The sequence below is a fragment of the Agelaius tricolor genome, unplaced genomic scaffold (assembly GCF_023055355.1).
Source record: "Agelaius tricolor isolate 1412-34295 unplaced genomic scaffold, bAgeTri1.0.p SCAF_14, whole genome shotgun sequence".
In the NCBI taxonomy this organism is placed as follows: domain Eukaryota; kingdom Metazoa; phylum Chordata; class Aves; order Passeriformes; family Icteridae; genus Agelaius; species Agelaius tricolor.
The window spans coordinates 7,207,000-7,231,428 of NW_027269274.1; the positions used below are offsets into that span (position 1 = coordinate 7,207,000).

At 46.0% G+C, this 24,429-nt stretch overlaps 1 protein-coding gene across 16 annotated transcripts in view; it reads left to right on the forward strand.

The window, feature by feature from the left end:
* CADPS (calcium dependent secretion activator) overlaps positions 1-24,429 on the forward strand; it is a 207,102-nt gene that overhangs the window by 18,162 nt on the left and 164,511 nt on the right. For all 16 annotated transcript variants that reach the window (XM_071439465.1, XM_071439449.1, XM_071439460.1 and 13 more), the window contains exon 2: positions 22,029-22,142. In XM_071439465.1, coding sequence (XP_071295566.1) covers positions 22,029-22,142 — 114 coding nt within the window. The remainder of the gene's footprint in view (positions 1-22,028; positions 22,143-24,429) is intronic.

Sequence of the window (24,429 nt, forward strand, 5' to 3'; positions counted from 1 at the left end):
AAGACTTTCTCCCCAAATATGTTCAAAGCTAAGCCTTACAAGGCTGAAATAGTGTGCAAGCAGCCCCAGCTCTCCCCGAGGCTTCAATTTTCAGGATTATTCAGAGATTTGCAAATTAGAAAGGTTCTGAAACCAGTTGCCTTGAGTTTCAGTGCAAAAGCATTTGATGGTATGTGGCATCTTGCAGATCAGTTCCCAGGCACCATCCCCTGTTGGTGGTACTTTTCCATCCCTGATGCTGTCTGTGGCCAGAGCTCTCTGCTTGGCTTATAGCCACACTCTGTAAGGCACAGAGGAACCAAGGCAAGGGGAAGAGGCTGAGCACAACCTGTGCAGAGAAGGTGCTCCCAAATCCGTGATGGCTGCCAGCTCTTTCTTCACTGTGCCCAGGGAGATGCCAGTGACTGTGCCAGGGATGCTGGGTGTGGGGTATGGGATGTCTCTAAGGACACCTGAGCAGACAGCTCGGAGGTCAATACCTCGTTAGAGCAAAGCCATGTGCCTGCCTTGCCTCTCTGCTCTCTAATTGCTGCCTCAGTGCTTCCTATCTGCATCCAGTAAGCAAGCTGCTGGATAGTTAATTACTGCTCTGCTCTGAGTGCTGTGTTATAGTCCATTCTGTCAATACTAATTGTTTTATAGAAATATGAAGTACCTCTTCGCCTTTCCTCCGAGGACTTTGAGATGCAATGTGAGCTTTAATGATATCATTCTCCCTTCTGTCCACTGTGAGCAGGAAAGTATCTCCCATTTGCAGTGGGCACTTAGGGCTCTGCTTTTGGGGTCTGTTCCAGTGCCTTTCCAAAAAAGCTCTTTCCTCGCCCTGGTACCTTTGGTGCTGTGTATTTATAACTAATCAATTGCAACCCAAGATCAGAGCTATGATTATCAATTGTCCTGATGAATTCAGGCAGTGCATCATTACATTGTTCCCTTTCTGGGTCGGGTTTCTTCTTTTTTCTTTTCAACCTTTGGTTTAATAAATAGGTGCAAAAGAATAAGTAACTTAAGCAGGGGTTTTAGGTGGTCATCTACTGAGAGTGCACACTGTAGTGTGTAAGGATAGAAGATAAGGAAAATTCCCCCTTTCAGGCATGAAAATTGTCAGCTTTTGGCATTCAGCTGCATCTCCATGTACTTGCACTGAACCAAGTGGTCAAGGTGGGCAACCACTGGTGATGGCTCTTTGCAGGGGGATTTATAATTTTGAGTGTGTTTTTATTATTGCCCTGTAGTAAACACCAAATAAACCCACATTCATTCATAATTTAAATTTAAATGTGCCCCACATGTATTGAGCTTCAGGTGTGTTTGTAGTGACTGATGTTTTGGGGCTGTGCTCTGATTCTCTTTGCTTCACTGGAGGTTTTGTTGTTAGCTTTTAATCATTAGCAGCATTGCACAGAGCAGGATAAATTCCCAGGTGAGCACCTGTGATCTGTGCTCTCTGTCATGCAGAGATGAGACAGGAGAGCAGAGAAGAGCTCTCTGCCTGGCTGTGGGAAAGGCCCTGCCACCGGGATGCTCCAGACCTGATCCTGACTGCTTTCATACCTACAGCTTCCTGCAGAAGCCTCAAAAATGAGATATGGGTGTGTCTGAGGGTGCTGCTGTGATTTTAACAGAGATGGGGAGGATCTGCTGGCAGAAGGATGGATGGCAGAGGCCTGTTCTCAGTGGGGTGTGGAGGATGAGAAGTGTTTTAGCCCTTCAGTACCTGGCACCTTCTGCCCAGCACGTGCCTCTGTGTCACTCAAGGTTTACATTCTGGCACTCAGATCAGGGCTTCATCTGCTGTCAGCTGGTTACACCAAGCAAAAGGAGGATGGCTGGATGCAAGGGTTGATGGTATTCCTCTGTCTTCCCAGGGGATTCACAGAGCAGACCATACTTAATTAGACTTGCTTTTATACTTAATTAGAGTCGCTTTCAGAAAACAGTGCAACTTCTGGTGCTATCAGCGCTTTTCAATGGCAAACATGGGAGGGCAGGCAGCACAGAGGAATTGCAGACCCACAGGACCAGAAATACTCAGACTGAGAGGCAGGACTGCTGATCCATGAGCTGAATGGTGTGGAATGACTGCTACTCACACAGGCATGGCACAGTGCTGGACTGCTGGACATGCTCAGTGCATCCTTGTCAGGCTGAGGAATCCTTGTTGCAGGTCTGAAACTGCTGTACCCAGGCTGAGATTACATGGCTGTCAGTGCAAGCTGTGAACTGGGAGGTGACACAGCTTTTTCTTTAGAAGAGAGGTTTTTTGCATATTGTGTGGGATTTATAAACAAAACTTACTCCAATACAGGCTGAATCTTTCCTGTATTCTATTAAAATAGAGGGGGACAGGAGGCAAAAATAAGCCTTTTAGCCTTAATCCCTGTCTTCTTCCTCCTCTGTATTGAGCTCTGAGGGTGTTTGTGACCAGAGATTTGTTGTTTGGCTTGGAGTTCCTGTACAAGGACTTTCCGTCTCAGCTGAGCACTCTCAGTGCTTTCTCTGCTGTTCCTCTCCACAAAGATTCAGTGAAGTTTGATGTGCTGCTGATGTCATCTGCAGGACATTTTGTTCTGTGGTTTTAAAATGCATCCCAATTTCAAACCTGCTCCACTGGGCTTAAGAAAGGCTGTGCTGCTGCCCTTGCTGTCACATCACCCAGGCTTGTGGAAGCCTGCACGTTAACTGGTCTCTGAAAACAGTTTCCTGCTTCTCAGCAACAAATGTGATTATGGTTACACTGGGGAATGGAAGCATGAGAAGCCACATTGTTGCATTAAAGGTCAAGTTGAGTTGATTTTTAATCCTTTGTCAGCAGCAGCCTCCTCTCTTTTACACATACGAGTTCATGTGTGTCTGCCAAGGCATAGGCAGGAGCTTAGAGATGGAGTACCAGGTAGGCCAGGCTTTGCTTCTGGAACTTTTCTGGGGAAAAGAGGCAGTGCCATCTTGGCTCTTAGCTGTTCTTTTAAGAGACGAGCCTGGTGCTGCTGTCTCTCAGTGGTACCCAGTGCTGCTGCTTTGTGCCTGCCATCAGTGGGACTGGGGAGCCCCAGCTGCGCTCTGGGGAGCAGTGGGGGCACCTTGCTGTGTGACACCAGCACCTGGAAACCACAGGCTGCACTGGCAATGGGAGAATGGGACCAGTTTCCAGGCTGTGCCTGCCTAGGGCCTGTGGCATGAGGATGGATCTTTTGGGAGGGTGTGGGATCCCTTGTTGCAGGTGAAGGAGCTCCCACACAGGTACCCAGGGATATGCAGCAGCTTGGGATGTCACTGATGATGTTTGTCACCTTAATATTCATCTCCTGTGTTTGCAAATCTTGGCATGAGCTGCAGATTCTTCTGTTAGTATTTTGGGGCAATTTCCTTCAGTTCCTGATTAAAATGCATGTGTTTTTCCTCATTTAAAAATATCATCTGTATCAAAAAGCTAATGATCACAATACCTGGCTTCCTTTTCCCCAACAAAGATGACAGCAGTGATATAAATCATTCTGTTGATGATTGTAAAATTGCTACCTTCAGGCACATCTTTATTTTAGGGTTGGATTTTTTGGCTGCCACAATTTACAAGAGAAAGACAGTTAGAAATTTTCTCCTTTTAATATGTAGTTTTCACAATTCTCAAGTCTCTTTATCATGTCAAACTGCTTTGGCTGCCAGGCTGGATAAAGCAGAAGATTAAAGTGCGCTTTTTTTTTTTTTTTTTTTTTTTTTAACATGCAGCTCTGCATATAAGTATATGGTATCTTTCCTGACACCATATAAGATAAAGTCATAAAGATTTCCTGGGGGGCTTTTGCATTGCTCTGCTGTTGTGGTCCTTGCTGCAATAGACAGTGAATGTTCTTTCCTTGGGACTTTTTTCTTGTCTGATTTGAGCCTCAGTTACCTCTGGTTCCTGGCGTGGTTGTTGTGGGACCACAAACCTTGGAGGTTTTGATGCACCACTGAGGTGCATCAGCTCCAACATGTGCAGAGTCCTTCTGAGAATTTGGATTTTAGTTGCTAGTTTATGAAGTGAAATCTTAAAGGGACTTTAATGCAGCATTGTATGGAAACACCAAGATTTGTTTATTTTATTGCTGGGTCAGTTTGTGTTTTTTTTTATTTTAGGTGGACTTTTTTTTCCTCCCACCTCTGTGGGGAGATGTAAATGCCTGTCTGGAGAAGTCAGGAGCTGCAGAGACTTATCTGAAATGCCACCACCATCTGACCACCTCCCAAACAGCCCGGCTCTGTGCTTGGTGGATGACGACAGCAAACCCCATGAAGGGTTGTGCTTGTATTTAATTCTGCATTACAATCCCTTTAATCTAGGATTATATCCAGTTGTTTTCTTCATGCAGGGTGTATGCTGTCAGATAAAAGCAGTAGCATCTGGGAGGAGAAAAATTGCTTCAAACAGGGGCTGGAAACCTTGAGTATTGGCAGGTGCTTTTATCAGAAGCATAAACCTGTCTCACAAAAACTGCCCAGGCAGGTGCAGGGGCTGACAGGACCCTCCAGCTCTGATAGATTAAGACCCTGGGAAGGCAACTGGTTGCAAATGAAACAGTAATTGCTTTCCCCTCGCTGAATGAAATCTTCTCTGAGGCGATTACACAGATTAAAGCTTCCCACTGCAATGTACCAGAATAAATATAGCCTGTGCCTCTTGCGGGGGCTGCTGCAGAGCAGCATCGGCTGCAGGATGCCTCTTGTGAGGTATGGCAGGGCAGCTGGAGGGAAGGGGAGAAATCCTGTAAAAACAGGGCTGGAAGGACCTAGGCTATCCTATCTATTTAAGAGAGGAACATCTTCCTCTCTTAAAGCTGGATTGAGCATGCCCAGGTTGTTCCTGGTGGCACTTGTCCAGCTGGTCCCACTGGGGATGTGGGGACATGAGCTCCTGGGTCAGCTCCTCCTGTGCATCTGCATCCTTACTGGGACAGGGCTTTTTCTCCAGTATCAGCCTGGCTCCCTTGCTGTAATACTTTTAATTTCTTGTCATGAATGTGAGTGGGAATGAGTTGTTTTTTTTTTCAGCAGATTTTTCCATACTTTGAGGAGTCTTGTCCTCAAAGCCTTCCTGAGGGAGCTCTATGTTTCTTACAGCCCTGCCCTGGGCTCACATTTGTTGCCTTGCTCCTGCTCCCCTTCTCAGGGGTTCCTGGGTGATCAGTGCTACCAAGGTGCCCTTTCCCTGCACTGTGTGAGTACCTAGTGCACCCCCAGCCATGTACTTTGCATGTAAAGTTAAACCATTACCCTAAATAACAGATGCACTTTACCAATCTGATAATTGGTGGTACCTTTGACCGAGGTGCAAGGGAGAATTTGCCATGCTTACACAAAATCATTTTCCTTGTTTATCACAGCATGATTTAACTACCTGGTGCTGTTAGTGGTGTTTGATTGCATGCTATATAATTTCAAGTACAGTGTGTGTGGTAGTTGCATAACAGAAATTAAAGTCTGAAATACAGGAGTTGTATATGTGAAAGTCGTAGAGATCTTTTCCACTCTAATTAACTTCTTTCCAGAAGAAAAGAAAAAAAGCATCAAAAAATGCAGTTCACTTCAGTGTGTAGTAGAAGATGAAGCCTTGTGTGGGCTGGAGCAGTGCCACATGATGGAGCATCATTTTGGGTTGTACAGAGCTGTGTCTCTTCCCTGCAGCAGTGTGCTCCTGTGAAGAATCTGGATTTTCCTGAGGCATTGGCAAACCTGAGGGCAGCAAGTGCACGGGGTATGGTGGGAGGAGCTGTTGTCTCTCTCCTCTGTGCCCAGCTTGTCCAAACCTTCTTGGCACAAGCTTAGGCTCCCCTTCCAGAGCTCAGCATCAGTCCCTGCCCAAGGGACACAGACTTGTGTCCTTGGCACAGCCCTGTGAAGGGGACTGCTCCTGGCTTACCATCTGAAATTATTCGAGTTATGAGTACCTTGGGGCTAGGCCTGGTAGGATTTTCTGTTATTTTCATTTTGCACCAAATGGCACAGGGAGGCTATGAGTCTTATGAGGTTATCAGCACAAAAACAGGCCCTGGAGCTGACCTGGGTGTGAATAGGACAAGGCAGGTGTCTGGGTAGCCCAGGCTTCTGCAGAGGCATTTGCAGCCAAAGGGATTTGAGTGAGCTGTGGGCAAGTATTCAGAAGTGCTTTGAGTTGTGGCAGTGATTGTGGCACCATCACCTACTATCAAATGAATCAGCAGGAAAGAAGTCTTTCTTTGGCCCAGGGCTAGTTAGTTTAATTAAAGGTCTGTTGCTCTTGCAGAATTTTGATGTTGTCAGCTAAGCTGGTTGCTTAAATGATGTAATGTTGTTATGCCTATTTTTCCTAGAATCTAAATTTCTGTGGCATAAGTAACAGGATGAAATGATCTGTTGCTGTCTGTGGAGAGCTGATGAGAAATGAGTGGTGGAGGTGGTGGGTAGGCACTTAGAACTGGCAGGGGATCTGCTGTGAGACCTGATGGTTTTGCTGCAAATTGTGGGTGCCAAGGCTGTGCCAGCAACTCGCCTCATGTGGCACACTGGGGAGATGGCCACCACCAGCTCAGAACCTGCTTATTAAAATAGCCTTGACATCTAGTTTATCCATTCTCAGGGGACTGTGATTTGTATCTGGCTTTTTCTCTAATTTGTAAAAATCTATTTTCATATCTTGGGGGTGAATTTTCTCTAGACCTTTGCTTATTCAAAAAGTCTTCAATAACTTGAAGTGATGGTTTTAATGATGGCCTTTTCTCTCAATCTGAACTGCTGGACCCTAGTAGGGACCAAACCAACATCTTTAAACGTTAAGCCTCTGTACTTCCATGCATGCAGTTTTCTCATGGCCCATCTCTTGATTTTTGTTTTGTCATCTTCTGATCCCAAGCCCTGGTCTTTCCAAACCTTTACTTTCTTGTGAACTATCTTATGTTTCCACTGGAGATAGAAATGCTTTTCAGTGCCCCATCCCAAGGAGCTTGGTGATCATGAGTAGCTGCAAGAAATGCTGCAGTGTCCACCCGGTTCCCTCAAGCTTTCTGCTGAGGACTGTGACCCACAGCCAGGTGGACACTGGAGTGGGGTTTGGCTTATGCCATTGCTGGCACTTCACTGGCCATTTGTGCTGCTCCAGTGCCCCATCCCAGCTGAGATACAGCCCTTCTCTGCAGCCTGAGCCCTGGCTCTTTTCTCATGCTCACAGCCGTGAACATTTGCCTGGTGCAGCTGCTGGGACTGACTTAATGCAGTTCTGTACTCATCAAAGGCACTCATCAAGACTGGAGGCTTTTTGGCTTCTTGGCTGCTTCTGTCAGTAGTTCCTATTAACACTAATGGAAATCACACTCTTGGCATCAGCAGCACAGCACCCCCTGTGCTGTGCTCTGCTGTCTGACAGGAGTGAAATTGTGGGGGTAATTCCTTCTGCATCACACAGAGATTTTACTGCAAGGGGTCTTGCTGTCACTTCGTAAGTACTGTGCCAGCTTCATGTTCTGTTATTTTCTTTCTTGGGAAGAGCCTGTAAAGCTGAGGAGTGTGGTGGTGGTTCATGCTGGTTCTCAGGCACCAAGAATAAGGGAAAAGAAGTCTTTTTTTGAATTCCAGCCTTTGACACAGTGCTTCAGAGGCTTTCCCTGTGGCCCTCCATAGCTACAGGGTGTGTTGCTTCCTCTTCAGCAGCAGCCCCTGAGCAGGAAATGCAGCCTCTCTCACCCACCCAAATGTCAGCCTGTAGGCAAAGAGGATTTGTGCACAGCTTAGCAGAGGGCTCAGCTACCAGCCCCATTCAGAAATCTCCTTGGTGTCCCAAACAGGCTGAGGGGTGCCTTGCTCTTACTGACTCATGTTGTGCAGGCTCTGGGTTGCTCAGATAAGCATCTTTATTCTATCATGTTCTTGCTGTTAGCCTGCAATGTGGCAAAGGCTTCTGTCTTTCTTTGTTGTTTTTTTTTTTCCTGATGTTATCTTCAGTTTCTTTGCTTCTCCATTGTACCAGGAAGAATTGGGATTTGCTTTGGATGTTTAAAGCACATTTCTGTAAAAAATGTTTAAGGAATTAATCAGAAAGCTCAAAAATAGTACATGGTTTGTAAAGAAGTAGTCACAGTTCAAAAGATTAAAGGAAATAAAAATTTCTATTTGCCACCTAAATTTAAGGGGAGCTTTAGTGCATCCTGGGAGATAGCATCAGAGAGAAAAGTGAAATTGTAAAGACAGACATCAACCAGAAGGAGTGACTTGTGCCCAACAATTCTGCATTCAGGTTTGGGGAACTTTGCTCCTGATTAACACTTGGGCTTCTAGGCAGTGAAGGCAAAAGTATCTTCTTCAGGCCTGGAGCTGATGGGCAGGAGTGCTGAAGTTCTCAAGTGACTTCTGTTACCAGCTTCCCTGGCATTTTTTTCCTGGTGAGGAAGATTTTATTGCTGATTTTGTTTGCTACAACATGTTTGATTGTTGTAAAGCCCACAGCCAGGGTTTCAGCTGAAGCCTGGCAGCTTTCTCTGCTGCGTGGGTCAAGCCAAGTGCTGAAACCTGGCTGGAAATGAGTTGGAGGTGGAACAAAGTTTCCCACCAGTTTGTCCTTCTCTTGTCAGTGTAGGCAGGATACTTGCCCACTCAAGAAACCATTGTGTGTAAAACTCTGAAGTTTGGAAACTGCAGACAAGGAGGGGCTGGATGGGAAAGTGTCGTTGGCATCGCTGGAGAAAGCCCTGCCAGTGTGGAATGAAAGGGAACAGCCTTGTTTGTGCTGCTTTTGGCATTTCCCCTTTGTGCACGCCCCAGCCTGGCCCAGCTTTCTTGCTCACAGTTCAGCCTGGTCCTCTCTTCAGGAGGTTTTGAGGCCAGAGGAGCTGCATGAGCCAGTGCAGCTGGTACCTGGCATCACCTGCCTTGACCTGCACACCCCATGGGCTCCCATCTTCCAGCGTGCCTACTCCCTCATCCAGCTGCCAGGGAAGCTGGCTCATGATACTCCAGAGGGCTGGGAAAGCATTTGTCTCTGAGACAACTGTCAGTCAGGGCTGCCTGTTCTGGAGCAGGCTGTGTGGGCCCCCTCTGCAGTGTGTGTCATGCCAGAGGAGAAGCCATCACTGGCTCTGCTGGTGCTGGCCCAGCAATCAGCACCAGGAGTGAAACTCCAAGCTCCTTTCATTCAAATCTTTTGGGGCATTTCCAGGTAAGCGACTGCATTCCCACATCCTGAGTTCTACAGCTTTTCTTTAAGCAGTATTTAAGATTGGTGTTTTTCCTTCCAATTTCTGCACGTACCAGTTATCTCTAATTCTTCAGCGTAGGCTGAGGCTTCTAATAGGAATGTTTGAGTTAAAAAAAAAAAAGGCAATCCATGCTGTAGGCTGAGGTGAGCTGGAGTTGCTGGGATTGTCTGTGCATGTACAGCATACTGTGAGATCTGTTTTATGGGGTCAGAGTAACATGGAGTACTGTGGCCCAGCTGCCACCAAGCTCTGGGACCTGCCACCTGCACCACCTGCAGAGACCTGTGTTTCCAGGACATTGCTCACTCCTCATGCTTATTGGGAGGAGGAAAATGAGAGTATTGATTCAATGCATTGTGCTCATTTGGGGAGCCTATTTTCCTTTTTTTTTAATGGTTTTGGCTGTTATGGTTTCAGTGATATCTTGCAGGGCTCCTAGAAGCAGAAGGGAAGCTCCAGGATAGAGAATGCTGTAGGCAAATGCTAGCACAGCTGTCTTTTATGAAGAATAATTTTATTTTGTCTTTTCCTCTTTCTGTATGCCCACGTGTTTTTCTGCTCCTACAAGCACTCCTCTGAAATTATATGCTTCAGTTCTGCAGTAGCTTTGCTGCTTTTTGGGGGGGGGTTCAACTTGAACTCTTAATGTGTAGGCAAACTCATTACCTGATGTAGCAACAGGCAATTCTTCCCTCCTGCTCTTTGGGACTGTGTTCTGCTCCCTTTGTGCACAGCCTGCTCTCCTCCCTCCTCCTGGATCTTTTAGCCACTGTAAGGTAGTGTAAGACACATAGGAAATCTGGATTTTGAGCTTGGACAACATATTCTGGGGGTGTGTTGAAGAGGATATTTACTCCATCTGTTACATCCCCTTCTGCTGCAGGTCACTGTTCCTGTAGCATCAGCTTGCAATTCTTCTGCACAACCCACAGCAAATGAGGAGCAGAGACAGCTCATCTGATGGGAAGAGGATAGCAGGGGGCTCTGACCCTCCCAGCAGAAAAGCACAGAGCTCATCATTCACTCAAAGCCCTTAAAATTATTCTGCCTCAAGCCCAAAGCAGAAAAATGGATCTTTCTTCTTTTGGAGACAGCCTGCAATACACTACACTTCACAGGAATCCTTAAAACAGCTTTTCTGGCTTAAATGAGAGAGTTTTTAATGTGTAGGCATGTGTTTTTGGAGAGGATTTTTATGTAGGGCCATGTGCAACTGCTTTGTTGAAAACTGCCAGACTTTAGAGAGTTAATGTACTGAGGCATTACAGCAGTGGTACCAAACTTACTCTTTTGGGCTTGTTAGGAAAGCTGGATGTTTCAAACTACTACCTCTAACCTCTAACCAAAAAAGGCCCCACAGGCCATCAGAGGCACAAAAAAGGCGCTTTTTAGGTGGTTTGGTTTTTTGTTTGATTTTTTTTTTTTTTTGTTTACATCCAGTTTATCAGTGCTGTGTCTCCAGGCTGATGGGAAGGTATTTGGACCAGACCAGATCTGGTTGCATTTGCTCTCTGTGCCCTGGAGCCAACAGGAAAGATTTGTGCAGTTAGGGCTGGGTGGTTGGTGCTGGGTCACCGCAGGCAGCTTTGGGGGGATGTTCTTTAGCTCTAATTAAACTTGGCAGGAGGTGAAAGGCAAAAGACAGCCAGCATGCTGGCCAGAGGCACCAAGGGCAGAGGCTGCTTGCTCAGGGAGCCAGGATGTCCCTCTTGCCTCAGCCAGGTCCCCAGGGATGATTCAGTCATGGTTGTGGTGTTGCTTCTCTCTTTCCACCGGTGGGGTTTGCGTGGGGAAGGTCCTGGTGCCGAGCTGTGCTCAGCTCAGGTGCTCAGCCCTGTCCTTCCACTGCTTCCCCAGGGCATCTCCCTGGGCTGCAAGGCTCAGACTGATCACTGCACACTCCAGAGCCTGTCAGCCAGCAAATGGCCTTTCCCTTATCTTGAAAACCTTCATGCCTAATTTCATGCAAGCAGCTAATTGTCCCTTTGCAGATGCCAGTGTGGGCCCTGCCCACACTGCACACAGGCTGTGTGTGTGCCATGACTGTTCTAGCTGGGTTTCATTTATGCTTACAGCCTAAAGCTGAGAAAAGGTCACTGCTTCCTCCAGCTTTCCCTGTCAAGTGAATGTGCTCCAAGCCTGGAAATCTGAGCACTTGCTTGCACGAAACCACCCTTGGGGCTATGTCCCCATGGGGCTTCCATCCCATCTCTGTGATGCCTCAGATAATTTGCAAGATTTGCCCCTTTGTTTTCAGCCTCCTGACAGAAACTGGCTCCAAAGAGTATAGCTGTGGGAAACTAACTGGATAATTTTAACAGTGCCTTTATTTAAGTAATAGTAAATCACCCCAGTGGAATGATGTTATTGCAGATGAATTTCCCAGATTTCTTTGAGGGAGCAGACAGACACTCTCAGCTATTCCAGGTACATCCCAGCCATCCTGTGAAGGTATATTCCCCTGTCTTTGCCTGGTGGTGGGCATGGAAAGTTGAAATGCTGTTTTCTTGCAGTAGTTTGTTGCCTCAGAACAAACTACCTTTTACTAAACTTTCTCCTCCAGCTCCAAACAACATGCCCTTGTAAAATCTGATATTACTCACTTTAGCAGGAAATGTGAGGTGGAGGAGGACGTGCACTACAGTTTCACACCTTTTCTCTTGTTTTTCTATCTAGAAACAAATTCTGTTCTGGCTTGACTGATTGATTGAACCTTTTTCAAGTGCTGTCTGAAGGAGACAGCTTCTACTGGATCAGAGATGTATTTGGCTCTTACACAGATTTTCTTAAAATCTGGAGTGTTTTCTTTCTTTTTGTTTGTTTCTTGGAACTCATGGCAGATGCACAGAATAAGGGAAGATTTCAAACACGACAAGCTGTACTTAGCCAGAGCCATGGTGTGTAGTAGGTCACGTCTCTTAGTGGGCTGCTTTGAAAATGTGCTTTCCTTGGAAAAGAAATCTTGCTCAGACCTGCATCTGCTTCCTCTTCTGCTCCAGCAGCCCAATTTCATGTTGATTCAGACAGAAGCCCTCTGGTTTGGGGGCTGGTGGTTTCCTCAGCTCTTGGCAGGGGCAGCGTGGGCATATGGGGTGCCCACAGCAGGGCTCACCATTTCAGCCTTGTCTGCCTGGGAGCTCCTCTTCATTTCTTGCCATCTTGTTCATTCCCATCAAAGACATTCCCTCCCCTGCTAACTCTGCCAGGCTGAAACCAGCATTTTCACAGAGGCTGGGACACACCAGGAGTCCTTGATTCTCCATTCATTTGTCTGCCACTTCTGCTCAGTAAGAGCTGTTTTTAAAATAGCTTGTGACACGGAGGAGAGGCAGAGTTTAATGATGAAAATGATGCAAAAATAACACCAGTGATGGTAGATGTGCTTTTTTTTACCTTAAAAAAGAATAGAGAGAAGCCTGGGTTTCTTGTTTGGACATCTGAAGTGTCGGTAGGAGATCTTTAGCTCTGATTGTTTAATATTTTTAAGTCAGCATGAACAGCTGTATACATTAACCAGGAAAGATGATTGGCTTCTGCAGTCTGTAAGGTCTGCCTGGAATAGGAACACAGAGATGGAAATAGTACAAATAGTGATTTTAAAGTGTCTCTAAATGTAGCTTGCTTTTCTTCTTGGTTATGCACCATCCTAGTCTGTGAGAGGCTCTCAATCTTTTCATGCTGGTAGCCACTTCTGGAGAGAAACAAATGGGAAATGCAGCACAGAAGGAGCAGACAAATGGACTTGTAGGACAGCAAGGATGTGCCTGAATTCCAGAACCCCCAGCACAGACCATCTTTTGTTCCCACCTCGTCCCTGACCCCTATTTGTGGAACAGTTAGTTTATGGATATGTAACTGTCCTTAGGTTGTGCCTGGGATCTCCAAACCCACAATATACTGGGCCATTCCTAGCCCCTAGTCCAAGAATGGAGACACTTGGGTACTGTCAGCAGCAATAAGGGTTACTGATCTTCATTGTGCTGAACTGTCCAAATAACACTGGCTCAGGTGGTGAAAACAGGTTCTGTGCTGTTAGTTACTGCTCAGGAGGGTCTGGCAGAGTGTTCCTGGTCCAAGGGGCACTGGCCACATTGACCAGCAGTGTAAAACCACCACTTCTATACAATTCTTTCTTTTGGGCACCTGAGAATTGTTTGTAAGAGATTTTGCAGTTTTTTTTAAATTATCAAATAAATACAGTATCAGCTATTTATTGCAGATGATTGAATGAGAGGTTTTGCATACCTGTGGCGGTGACAGAGCAGGAGGCTTAGGGCTTTGCAGCCATTGGGCAATAGATGTGTAATATCCATACCCCAAACTGTCTTTTTTACTTCCTTTCCGTCAGGCTCTGAACATTGAAGTTCTGGAACTTGTCCTCAGAATATTCTGAAATAAATATAAATTCTAGTAGGATCATAGCCCAGCCTGTTCCTGACTTTTCCAAGGGTCTGGACATGGGTGTCTCATGGAGAAGGACCTGTGATGTTCTCCAGCTTCCCACCTCCCTCCTCCACTGCAGCACACCAAGGTCTTGAGGCATGGAAGGATGGGAGGTAATGTCTCAGAAGCTGTGTCGCATTAACACTCACAGGCTTCCATAGACCATGTGTTGTTTTCCATCCAACAGAAAAAAAGGAGTGAAAATTTTACTTTCCAAGACTGCCTGTGACGCTCCAGAGGAGAAGGAAGATCTTCCCTCAATCCTTTTTCGTGGATTAAGCATTTTTTGAGGTCTCAGAGCAGCAATGCACTGTATGTACCACATGTACTGCACTAGTGGAGTGAAAGGGCAAGGCCAAGCCATGTCTGCTGCATTTACAGAGAGTTCCTACAGCAGTCAGAGCAAACATGTCTCAGAGTGCCCCTCTGGGCAGGCCCTTGCTAGTGGGGTTTGCTGGAGCAGGCTGTGGAAGTGGTTCTGTTAGTGGCCCTCAGGACTTGAAGTTAACCAGACAGGGACTGGGAGGGAATTAGAAAGATATTAGAGCCAGAGAGAGGAGAAGGAGGAGATAATCCAGCTGCAGAATCCAGCCTGGGAGTAAAGGGATTTTTGGGCACCCAAAGGGGCGTCCAGTGTTGGGGAGCTTTTCTTGTCCCTCTGCCCATTCTACACAGCCTCTATTCTATCTGTCTCCTGGATTTATTTCCTAGCTGTATTTCTGCTAGTATTTTTATGGGTTTGTTTTTTCTGTTTTATTAACAGAGCAGCTGCACTTTTACCACAGGCAGCATGACGCTGGGCGTTCTGCTGAAAGCTGCCACATCACAATGATGTGTTTTACCCAGCAGACCTCACCAGGCAAGGTTCCCGGCACAGCAGAAGTCACCAGGGAGGTTCCTCAGAGCAGAAATCACCCCTCAGCCCATCCTCAGTCACTGGCCTAGTATTTCATCATTGCTATTTCTTGCTTCTGTTTTGTGCTGGCTTCTCTATTCTTGTAAGATCAAAGTCATATTTTTATTAGCAGGAAAAAAATAGGGGCCTGTATCTGTTTGATCATATGCAGAAAGATACCCAGCAGGGCTAGCTTACTCTTGGATCTGTCACAAACTCACTCTGCTAATGGCTTGCTTAGGTAAAATAAGATCAAAGGTGGAAAAAGTTCCAAGTTTTCTGTGCTCTTGTCAGGTGGCTCCATCTTGGGGTTACTTACCAGCACATCAGCTGCAGAGGAGGGACCAGCCAGGAGGAGACACACAGGAGAAAGAAACTTGCAGGCAGGAGCAGAATTTCCTGATTGGAATCACAGCTGAGCCACCTGGTCTAGTGGGAGGGGTGCCTGCCCATGACACAGGGGGTGGAACTGAATGATCTTTGAGGTCCCTTCCAACCCAAACAATTCTGTGATGTTAATGGAAAAGGAGACCCTTTGCAGGGGAGAGATGCGGGGGGGACAGATGCAAGGGTGCTATGTGAATGTTGGATGTACCCCTGGTACAAACAAAGATAGCAAGTGAAGCAGGCTGTGGCAAGGTATCTTTTGATGTACCTGCATCTAGGCTTGCACCTGTGGTGGCAGGTTGAAAAAGAAAGTGTAGCTTGGAAAGCACAAGGGGAAAGTCATCATGGCAAGGCCCAGTCCCAAATCCTGGTTTTGCTTTCCTTTTTTAGCATTGTGCACCCCAGCATTTCAGAAAGTAGGAGCAGCCATAATAGCATTTTAGGTCTTTCATGTATGTCAAAGGGTGCCTAGCTGGCAGAGTGAATCATAGAAAAGAAATATACTCAGGGTTTGAGAGGATAAAAAAACACATCCATGTATTTCAGAGAGCAACTCAGAGCCTGTGCTTTGTCTCTCCAATAAATCTGCTACTGGGTGTAGTCTGGGACAGTGGAAAGAGGAGATCTGCACTGCTTGATCTAGAGCCTCTGTGTCTGCAGCTGGCTTAACCAAAGGGATTGATGTTCTGCTTTCCCATACTTTTGCAGCAATTCTTGAGCCTCTTTACAGGAGAAATGTTCCAGCAAGTGCCAAAATCATTTAACACTCACTGCTTGTGCTGCAAGGCTGCTGCAGTTTGCTCGTAATAACAGAGGTAGTGAGAGGTCCTGGCAGGGATTGGAGCTGGTGCTGTGGGGAGGCATGGCTGGGTGGTAGCTCTGGGGCTGGGCAGAGGAAGGGGCTTTCTTCCTCTGCAGGCTGCTTTAGTGGGTTTTCTGTCCCCTTTGGTCATATTGCTGAAGCAGGTATTTACCCTTAGGTCAGGAAATCCTGTTCTTGTGTTCTTGGGCTGCTCGAGTGAGAGGCTGGTTCAGTATCTGACCTCCAAATCAGTGCTGTGCTGCTGTGTAAGGACCCAGGAGCTGTTGCATTGTTTGTGCTCAAACCGAGCCTGATCTCTGAGCACAGGGAGGTGGGCATGTAGGAGTGTTTCTCCCTGAGGATCCCCATTGCTCTGACCCATCCCCAGCATCACAGGTGGGCTGAGCAGACAGGGCATGAGCTGCTCCAGGCAGGAGCTGTGTGTGCTCTTCATTGCCCACGTGTGTAAACCCAGCCATGCTCGTGGTGCAGTGATTTTCTCTGCAACAAATCAGCTGGACACCTCTTCTGAGAGAGGAGTAGGGGACGCTGGGGTGGCTCTCCAGGACCATGACTTTTTCTTGTTTGCCACTCATAAAGGATGACTGTGGCTGGAGAGTGGATGGCCAGTGTGGATTCATCAGGGTCTGTAAAGCATTGGACCAAGGGAGAGGCAACAAATCAAACACCCACAAAGAGGGAATTGCACAGGCAGCAGGAAGGCAGTGGGTATGTGCACAGTGATCTGCATATGGTCAAACTGTAAGGGTATTCCTGGAAGGATGCATGGTGGCTATCAGGAACCAAAGCACAAGAAGCTCTTTCTGTAAAAAGTACTAAATTTCTCTGAAACAACCAGAAAAGGCACTGTTAGGTGGCTGGGAACAGTTTCCTGAGACTGCCAATTAATACTGGTTGTGTATGTGAGCAGTGAAAAGCCAGCAGTGTTCAGCTGTTTGCAGAGCAGCCACATCTGCTCAGGAGACTTTGCAATTAAAACCCCAAATGCTGGGGCTGTGAGTCACCCACCTGTGGCCCTCTCTTGTAGCAGGGAAATCAGCATCAGCAGAGGGACAACCTGATATGTTTTCCTAGTGCAAAATAACCTGATTTTTTTTTTTTTCTAGTCTCATGCCCATTGCTGGGTCTCTGGCCTCTCTCCTGAGGCCAGTGCTTGGCTGCTCTGTCCTCCTCCCCACACTTTCCTTCCCATATTGTTGGTGTTGTAACTGGTTTCCTGGCTGTGAAAGCAGCAATGATGAGAGATGCTCATTTGGTTGGTTTAGATTTTTCCTAAATCACCTGGTGCTGAGGACTAATGAAATATTTATTGCATGTTACAAAACCAAACCCAGAGCAACAGCACAGTGAGCAGTTAAATATTCCTCCTTCTTTCCCTGCAGCGGTCCCTGAGCAGCAGGTGCCCTAAGAAGGAAGAGCTCAGTGCTGCTCATGGTTGTCTGCTGCTGGGCTTTCTGGCCAAAAGGCAGAGGTGCTTCCCCTGGGAATTACCTGCAGTCCTTCCCTGGGAATTACCTGCAGTCCTCAGCTGAAATGATTCCTCTGGGACAGGGGTGATGCTGATGGGCTGAGTTAGGGATGTGTGTGCAGTGCTGTGATGCACTCTCTTGTCCTGCCTACAGGAAAGACCCCCTCAGTGGGATGTGTAGTGTGCAAGGGCACTGTGGGGCATCAGTGCACTGAAACATTCAGTCCTTGATCAGAGGTGTTCACATGTGGCAGTGAAGGAGGTCACTTCTCAACCACAGGGTGCCTTTCACTTGGAAACATCCTTCCACAGAGCCCAAATCTGATTGATTTCAGCAGCTCACATTGATGGACAGGGCTTTATTAGCAGGTTTGAGTATCTGTACAGATGTGAATGTGCTATGCTGCAGCTTGCTACTTACTGACAGATTCAGCAATCTGCAATCTAGGATGGCCCTGCCTTCCAGATCTTCTGTTGGTTATGGTAGCTGTAGCATAATGTAGGTTGCAGGAGAGTTCTAGAAGTCCCTGGCCCGATTTCCCTGTTCAAAGCCAGGCTCCTTCCCAAACCAGAAAATTTTCATGCAGTCAGGCTGTGGAAATCTGCAAGGCTGGAGATGCTACAGTCTCCCTGGGCCCATTTTGGTGCTGTACTTATTCCTGCATGCTCAGACTCAGCAAAGCATTCTGGAGAGAGGATGGCTTAGTGAGGCACAGTGCTGTGTATAACTTTGTTCAGGGAAGTTTTCTGTGGCAAACAGCTCCTCTTTGCAGTGCTTGTGCTTCTCTGGTGTAGGTGAAGGAGGCTGATGTACAGAGATGGTGCCAGCTGTTCACTGGCTGGAACACTTTGGAGAAGGTGCCATGGCTCCCTGCATTCACGTTTGCACTTGGCTCTGAGTCAGACTGAGTATGTGCAAAAATAACATAGCAAGAAAGCTGCTGGTGAATGTTTGTCCCAAAGATGCTGATGTGCTGTGTGCTGGGATCTGCATCAAGTAAATTCATTTGGTTGCCTCTGTGATTTGCTTGTGGCTGGTGGGTCTTTGGTCAGCTTGTGAGGTCCCTAAATTGTGCTGGGCATGTGGTTTTTCTTAACAAATTAGACCAAGAAGGTAGGAATCATGTGGGTCCCATGCCTAGTCACTGGTGAGCTCTTCACAGAATGTTCTCTGTTATGGAAAAGACATCTGCCAAGCTTCTTATAAAAAGCCATGCAATCCACAAGGGATGCCAGGCCAAAAGCTCCATGGGTGCTGTGCCTGGTCCCCGTGCCAGGAGTTCACTCCTCAGTTGATTACAGTTTTTAATATGCCTGTGTATATCCAGCAACTTAAATTCTCCCAGACAGGTAAAGGTCTGGGAAACACTCTGCTGCATAAGCACATCACAGTATTAACTTGGGAGAGTTCTCTTGGGTCCAGAGTGCTGTGTTCTGTGATCGCTCTGGAATGCAGAAATGACTATTTGTTTTTTAATGGTTCACATGTGGGAAGCAGTTGTAGGGGACATCAGAGAGGTTTGGAGAAGTGAGGGAAGATAAACAGAATAAACCTCTTCAATCCACCAGTTCTGTTTACTCCCAGCTCTCCTGTGTGATGGCAATTGGATTTGTTGGCATGGGAGACAGCAAGGCTGTGCCCCCAACATCCACACCCCTGCTGGGCTTGCAGCCTAACAGGGTTTCACCTCCTGCCACAGCTGGTGTGAAGGCTGTGATGTTGTACTGATGTCCTTCCAAGTGGAAATAATTCTGCTGTTCTCTGCTATTTGTGAGCACCCTATGGAAGGTAACTGAGTGGCCTTTCTGGATCTGCAGAAGCTGTTGGCTTGCTCTATGTGGATTTCTAGCTTATCACTGGTGCCTCTAATTACAGGAGATAAAATAACACCCCTGCCTTTAAAGCACTTAAGCTTCCAGTTGAGTGTTCAGGGCACGTGCTCTTTTAAGCCTGTGGCTGAGTTAGTGGCATCACTTGGCACTGCCTCAAGGCTCTGGAGAGTGATTCTGGTGCTGACACTGCCCCCCTGCCTTGCTCCAGCCTTTGCTGGGAGGTGCAGCCTCCCAGCTGCCCCAGAAGTGCTTCTGGGATTTGGCAGCAATGCCTGTGGGGCCTGATGGGGAAGGAAAGAGGCATAAAATAGGAGGTGAATCATGTTGGGCACATTTGGTTGACCTCTAGGTCTGGTTTCCTCTGCTCCCTCCCTTGTGGTGTGCACCAGGTGTTTGCTGCTGTGCTGCAGAAGCTGAGTTTAATATGAAAACAGTTCAATTGTGTCTCAGATTGTCTGCCTCCTTGATAACATCCCTAACAGTGGCACAGCCATGCATCAATGCCCAGTGCTGACTCCTGGTCTGGCAGGGGTGTCAGACTGGGGGTCCTGTTAGCTGAGGACTGGACTGTGCTGCAGCCAGGTGTGATCAGACAGGATCTCCTTTTCCCTGGATGGGGAAAAAGCTGGCATGCAGCTTGGCTGAGGAGGAGGCAACTGACACTCTCCTAGAGACAAATCTGATGATTCATTTCCACAGCCCCCAGGAGCTTGCGTGTGAGCTGCGTACTGGGAATTTCTAGGAATTTCAAGGAGCATCATTCCTTCTGAAGGTAGCCCATTCAGTACTGAGGAAGGAGGATAGAATACTGCTGCTAGATGGCATTACAGGAATTGAACAAGCAAGGACTTTTGGAGGCTGTCCTAAGAAATAACCTGAACACAAAAATGTGATAAATATGCCATGCATGTTGTTAAAATCCCAAATGAAAAGCCTCTTGGCTTAGAGTAGCTGTACTCTTAGTATGTCTTTCTGTGTGCCTAAGCACCCTGATTTCAAGGGTACCTGTAGTTTTTCTGTTTCTTTCCTTGTTTTTTTTAAGCATCTGTTTCCCTGTAAGTTCTTTCTGACATTCACAATGCTTGCTAATACAAAACTATCAATACATTTAATTAACATCTTGCCTTTCGCTTCTTCAAGATAATTAAATGATTAATAAAAACAGATCTAGCACCTTCTCACAGGTGTCTTCGATCACTGCATTGTCTCTGGCTGCTCTCATCATTGACCCAGTTTTCAAGTCCATCAGCTCAGATAGGTGTGGAGCCTGTTGTGCATGTTGCCCAAGGGCCTAGGGTGCTGTTGGCAAACACCCCAAAGGGGTTTAGGTGCCTGACATGGCATACAGGATCTAATTTTTGATCCTAAGAGTCTATAAGCTATAAGCTTTTGGCGGTGCTTTTCCTCTGGGTTCATGCCTCAAGGCTGAGGTGGGTCAGGTTTAGGGATGGTCCTTACTGCAGCCCTGTGATGCTGAGCATTGTTGCACGTGTCAGACCCTGTGAAGTCTGGGCTAGTGTTTTGGGGGTGGGAGTGACCCACCTTTGCAGCACCCATAAGGTGGTGAAGGCTGTTCCATGTTTTCTAAAGCAGAGCATAGCAAGTGTCACTTTGTCACTTTGATGAACACTTCTCCATTAGCAGTAGGATAATCTCAGATTATCATATCAAATTGCTATTGCTCACTAACCCCCCTCAGCGTGGTGTTGAGGCATTAATTACCAGTGTTCATGATGTTCACTACTGCAGTCCCCAAACACCCCACACAGCACATCATGATGGTAGCTCCAGTGATATTTATCCCTGCATTTTCCAAGTGGTCCCTCTCCTGCTTTTTATCACTAGTGGTGTTTACCAGGTGTCATTATGCTGTAGTTGTTTGAATCTCTGCAGTTTTTTAATACTTTATTCAAAGCCATTTAGACACTTAGAACCATTAATTTTATCATTCTTTTCCATTCTAATGGAATAGTTTCTTCCACTGGCATACAAATGAAGAAAAAAGACACTTTTCTAGACATTTTGGTCACCAATAAATACCTGTCCTAATTCTTACTGCTCTTCTTTCCCTTTAACTTTGAAGTTGCAATATACACATATTGTTTGCTTCCTTCTGTCAAAATTAATTCTTATCCTTGAATGTGAGGTAACCCCATGGTAAACAAGCCCCCAGCTGCTTTTCAATCCCTGCAGTTTTTCAGCATGAGTGTTGTCTACATTTTAGATGTTAGGCTGGCATTGCTGATACATTACTTATGTGCCTGCTGTGACTTTGTCTGCATTGTAAGCTGAAGAGGTGGGGTTTTTAGCTATGTCTGGTTTTAAACTGACAGATAAATTGGAAAAATAATGGCATGTTATCTTACAAGGCTGGAATAAACCTTGTAAACTTTCTATAGATGTCACTGTGACAGAATTAGAATTGTCTTGTAAGTTATACCAGCTGTGTGCTGGACAGGAAGTGTTTTGAGCAGCAAAGAGACAGCAGAGAAAGTCCTTGCTAGGAAAAGAACAGGTTTGCTCTCATAGGATTTCAACATTAAATTCTTTCACCACTGGTTTTGACTGATGTTTTGTATGTGAAAAGCCAAAATAAATGAATAAAATGAGCAAGGAGAAAAACAAAAACCAAACAAAAACCAACTGCTAGCTTAGAAGGCTTTCCATTTGATTTGAAATCTCAGCTTCTAAAGGGGAGGAGGGGCTGAGTGGGAAAGGGTTGCACCAAAACAGATTATTCCAAGCACTCACATAGAAGCTTGCTTTTGAATTGAGTATACCTGAAGTAGTAAAAGTCTTGTGGGCATTTTGTGGTGGCAGAGTTGTTTAGAAATGATGCTTAGGGTGAATTCAGGTGCTTGTGATGCCTAAATGCATGTTATAAACACCCCAATAAGATACTGCAGATCAATTACTGTGCTTTTCCCCTTGTTCATAAACCTTTTTTGACAAATTTTCTTCTTTTGGTATGTTTTACAGATAAGTAAGCAGCAGCTCCAGACAATCAAAGATCGTTTCCAGGCCTTTCTCAATGGAGAAACCCAGATTGTTGCAGATGAAGCATTTATAAATGCTGTCCAGAGCTACTATGAGGTAAGGAAAGGCAATGCAATGCCCTTATGAATCCCTGTCCTCGTCCCTATTCACAGATGGGCTTGAATTCTGAATTAATGGTTTGTCCATTATCACAGTATGAAGCAAAGGCAAATGCAAAGTGGCTTCTGTCTGATGTCTGGTACATCACAATGTTTGGGAGGTTGAGGGTTTGAATGTAAATCATGGAACAACCATAGCATCCCCTATGCCATGGTGTTTCCTTATAGCTTGATGATGGGGAAGACTGCCCTTCCTTTGAGCTGAAAAATAATTTCATGATACTTTTGAGCAGTGCATTCTAAAACAGAGAAGATGGCAAAACCAGTAAAATCAATGTCATGTGCTCCATGTGAAAAATACCAAGAGAAATCTGGGCAGCACATTCAGTTCTTGCAGAAGCTTTTGCATTGTGTCCAACTGACTTTGGGGTTTTCAGCATGAGTCTTGTCTTTTTTCTTTGGCCTGACAAGTGCTGCAAAGCAAAGGGGGAGTGAGGAGGATGTGCATCTACAAAACTAGATGATACCAGAGAACATGAAACATTGTTCATAATTGTGCAAAAGAATAATTATACATATCTGTCTTTTTGCACCTCTTTGTATGCAGCCCATAATGCTGCCTTTTCTATCTCTGCTTAGAAGGGAAGAATTTCTGGTTTTGAAGGAAATTGGTGCTTGTCATTTCTATGAGGAGTGTTGTTTATTTTTATGCTAGCCTTTCTGCAAACCACTTCTCTTTCTCCCTAGAGCTATTCTGTCATAAAAGGTGAAGATTTTGAATTGCCTACATAAAATATTTCTCTAGAAGTGTAATCTAAGAGGGGACAAAAATCAGATACTAAAACTGAAGAGAATTGTAACTCTATAGGATACGACAGCAGCTGCTTCTGTGTAAGGAAGGCACAAATTATCTCTGGATTAACTCAGTTGAACCAGTCTAGTAGTTCCTGCTACATCATTCTCTGTACAGGAAGGAAGCCAAGAGTCATTTACATCTTTTATCAGAAAAGAAATTGCCAAGGGATCATCACAGCTTCACTGAACATGTGCTCTCAAAGAAAGTTTTCAAGATGGAGTGAGCCATGTTTTAGGATGCAAGAGCAGCATAATCTGTTCAGATAAGATTATTGGGCAGGAAAATGAAACTGCTTAAAACCAGGCAAAATACACCCCTGTTTCACTGCTGGTCTGGCTGAGTGGTGTCAGCTCCAGAAGTCCTGTGCTGTATAAATGCTCCAAGTTATCAAATTGAAAAAGAGCAGTAGATTAGTACTGGATGTACACAAGCCCATGTTCTCAAGTGGACCCTCCACGGGCTCTGTCCTGCTTAAAACAGGCCACATAAAGTGTAATGCATCACTCTGTGTCCTTTAGCACAACTTTCTTTTTATTCTTTTTATCTGTTGTTCTCCTTTAATTGATGGCTGTGTGCTTTCAGCTTCTGTGCAGCTGAAGCTTGCCTCTGTGGCTCTTCCTGGGCACCTGCTGCAGTGGCACAAGGCAAAGCCTTGCCACAGAAAGCCTCTGTGCCTAAGCAGTGTTCTCTGCAGAGATGTGCCCCCCTTGGTCGATCCATTGTGCAAATCACAGCAGATCCTGCTTATCTCAGCTCCTGCAAATCTCAGTTTTATTCAATTAACTGTCCTTCTGCTGGGTGCTATCTAGAAATCAACATTGACTGATTTATAAATCTGCAAAATGGCTTGGAAACACACAGCTGAAACTGGTAGTCTCTGTGCAGGACATGGCTGATGTTTCTAAAAGATCCACTTATTAATGGTGCAGGATAAGTTCATTACCTGGGAATGATTGTTTTTTTGCAGAGAAAAAAAGATAAGGGTGACATTGTAGGTCAGAAATGCATTTGCTGTTGCCCTGAATGTGTTTGCATGGCCACATTTTGCTGTTAATTCTGGCTGTCAGGGTAAGCATGTGGTTGTCAGTCTTAGGCTAGTTCACAGGCTGCTATCAAATAAAGAATTGAGTGATCTGCTGCTGCTCTGCAAAGCAGCGCTGTGCCTGCAGGATTGCTGCAGACCCGTGTGCACAGACAGGCCCAGCATACTCCAACACACTGCAGGGGAGCTTTTCTCAGCTCCTTTGACTTCTAATGAGTAAAGCTTTGTCTGTCACCAGCACATTTTGCAGCAGTCACTTCAGTGCATGTGATAGAAGTGCTTCATTAGCCCCATTTCCACTCTGCTGTGGGCAGACAGGGACACAGTGGCGTGGTGGGCTCATCTGTGGGTGTGGCAGGAGATGCCTGACCCAGCTCCTGGAGGTCA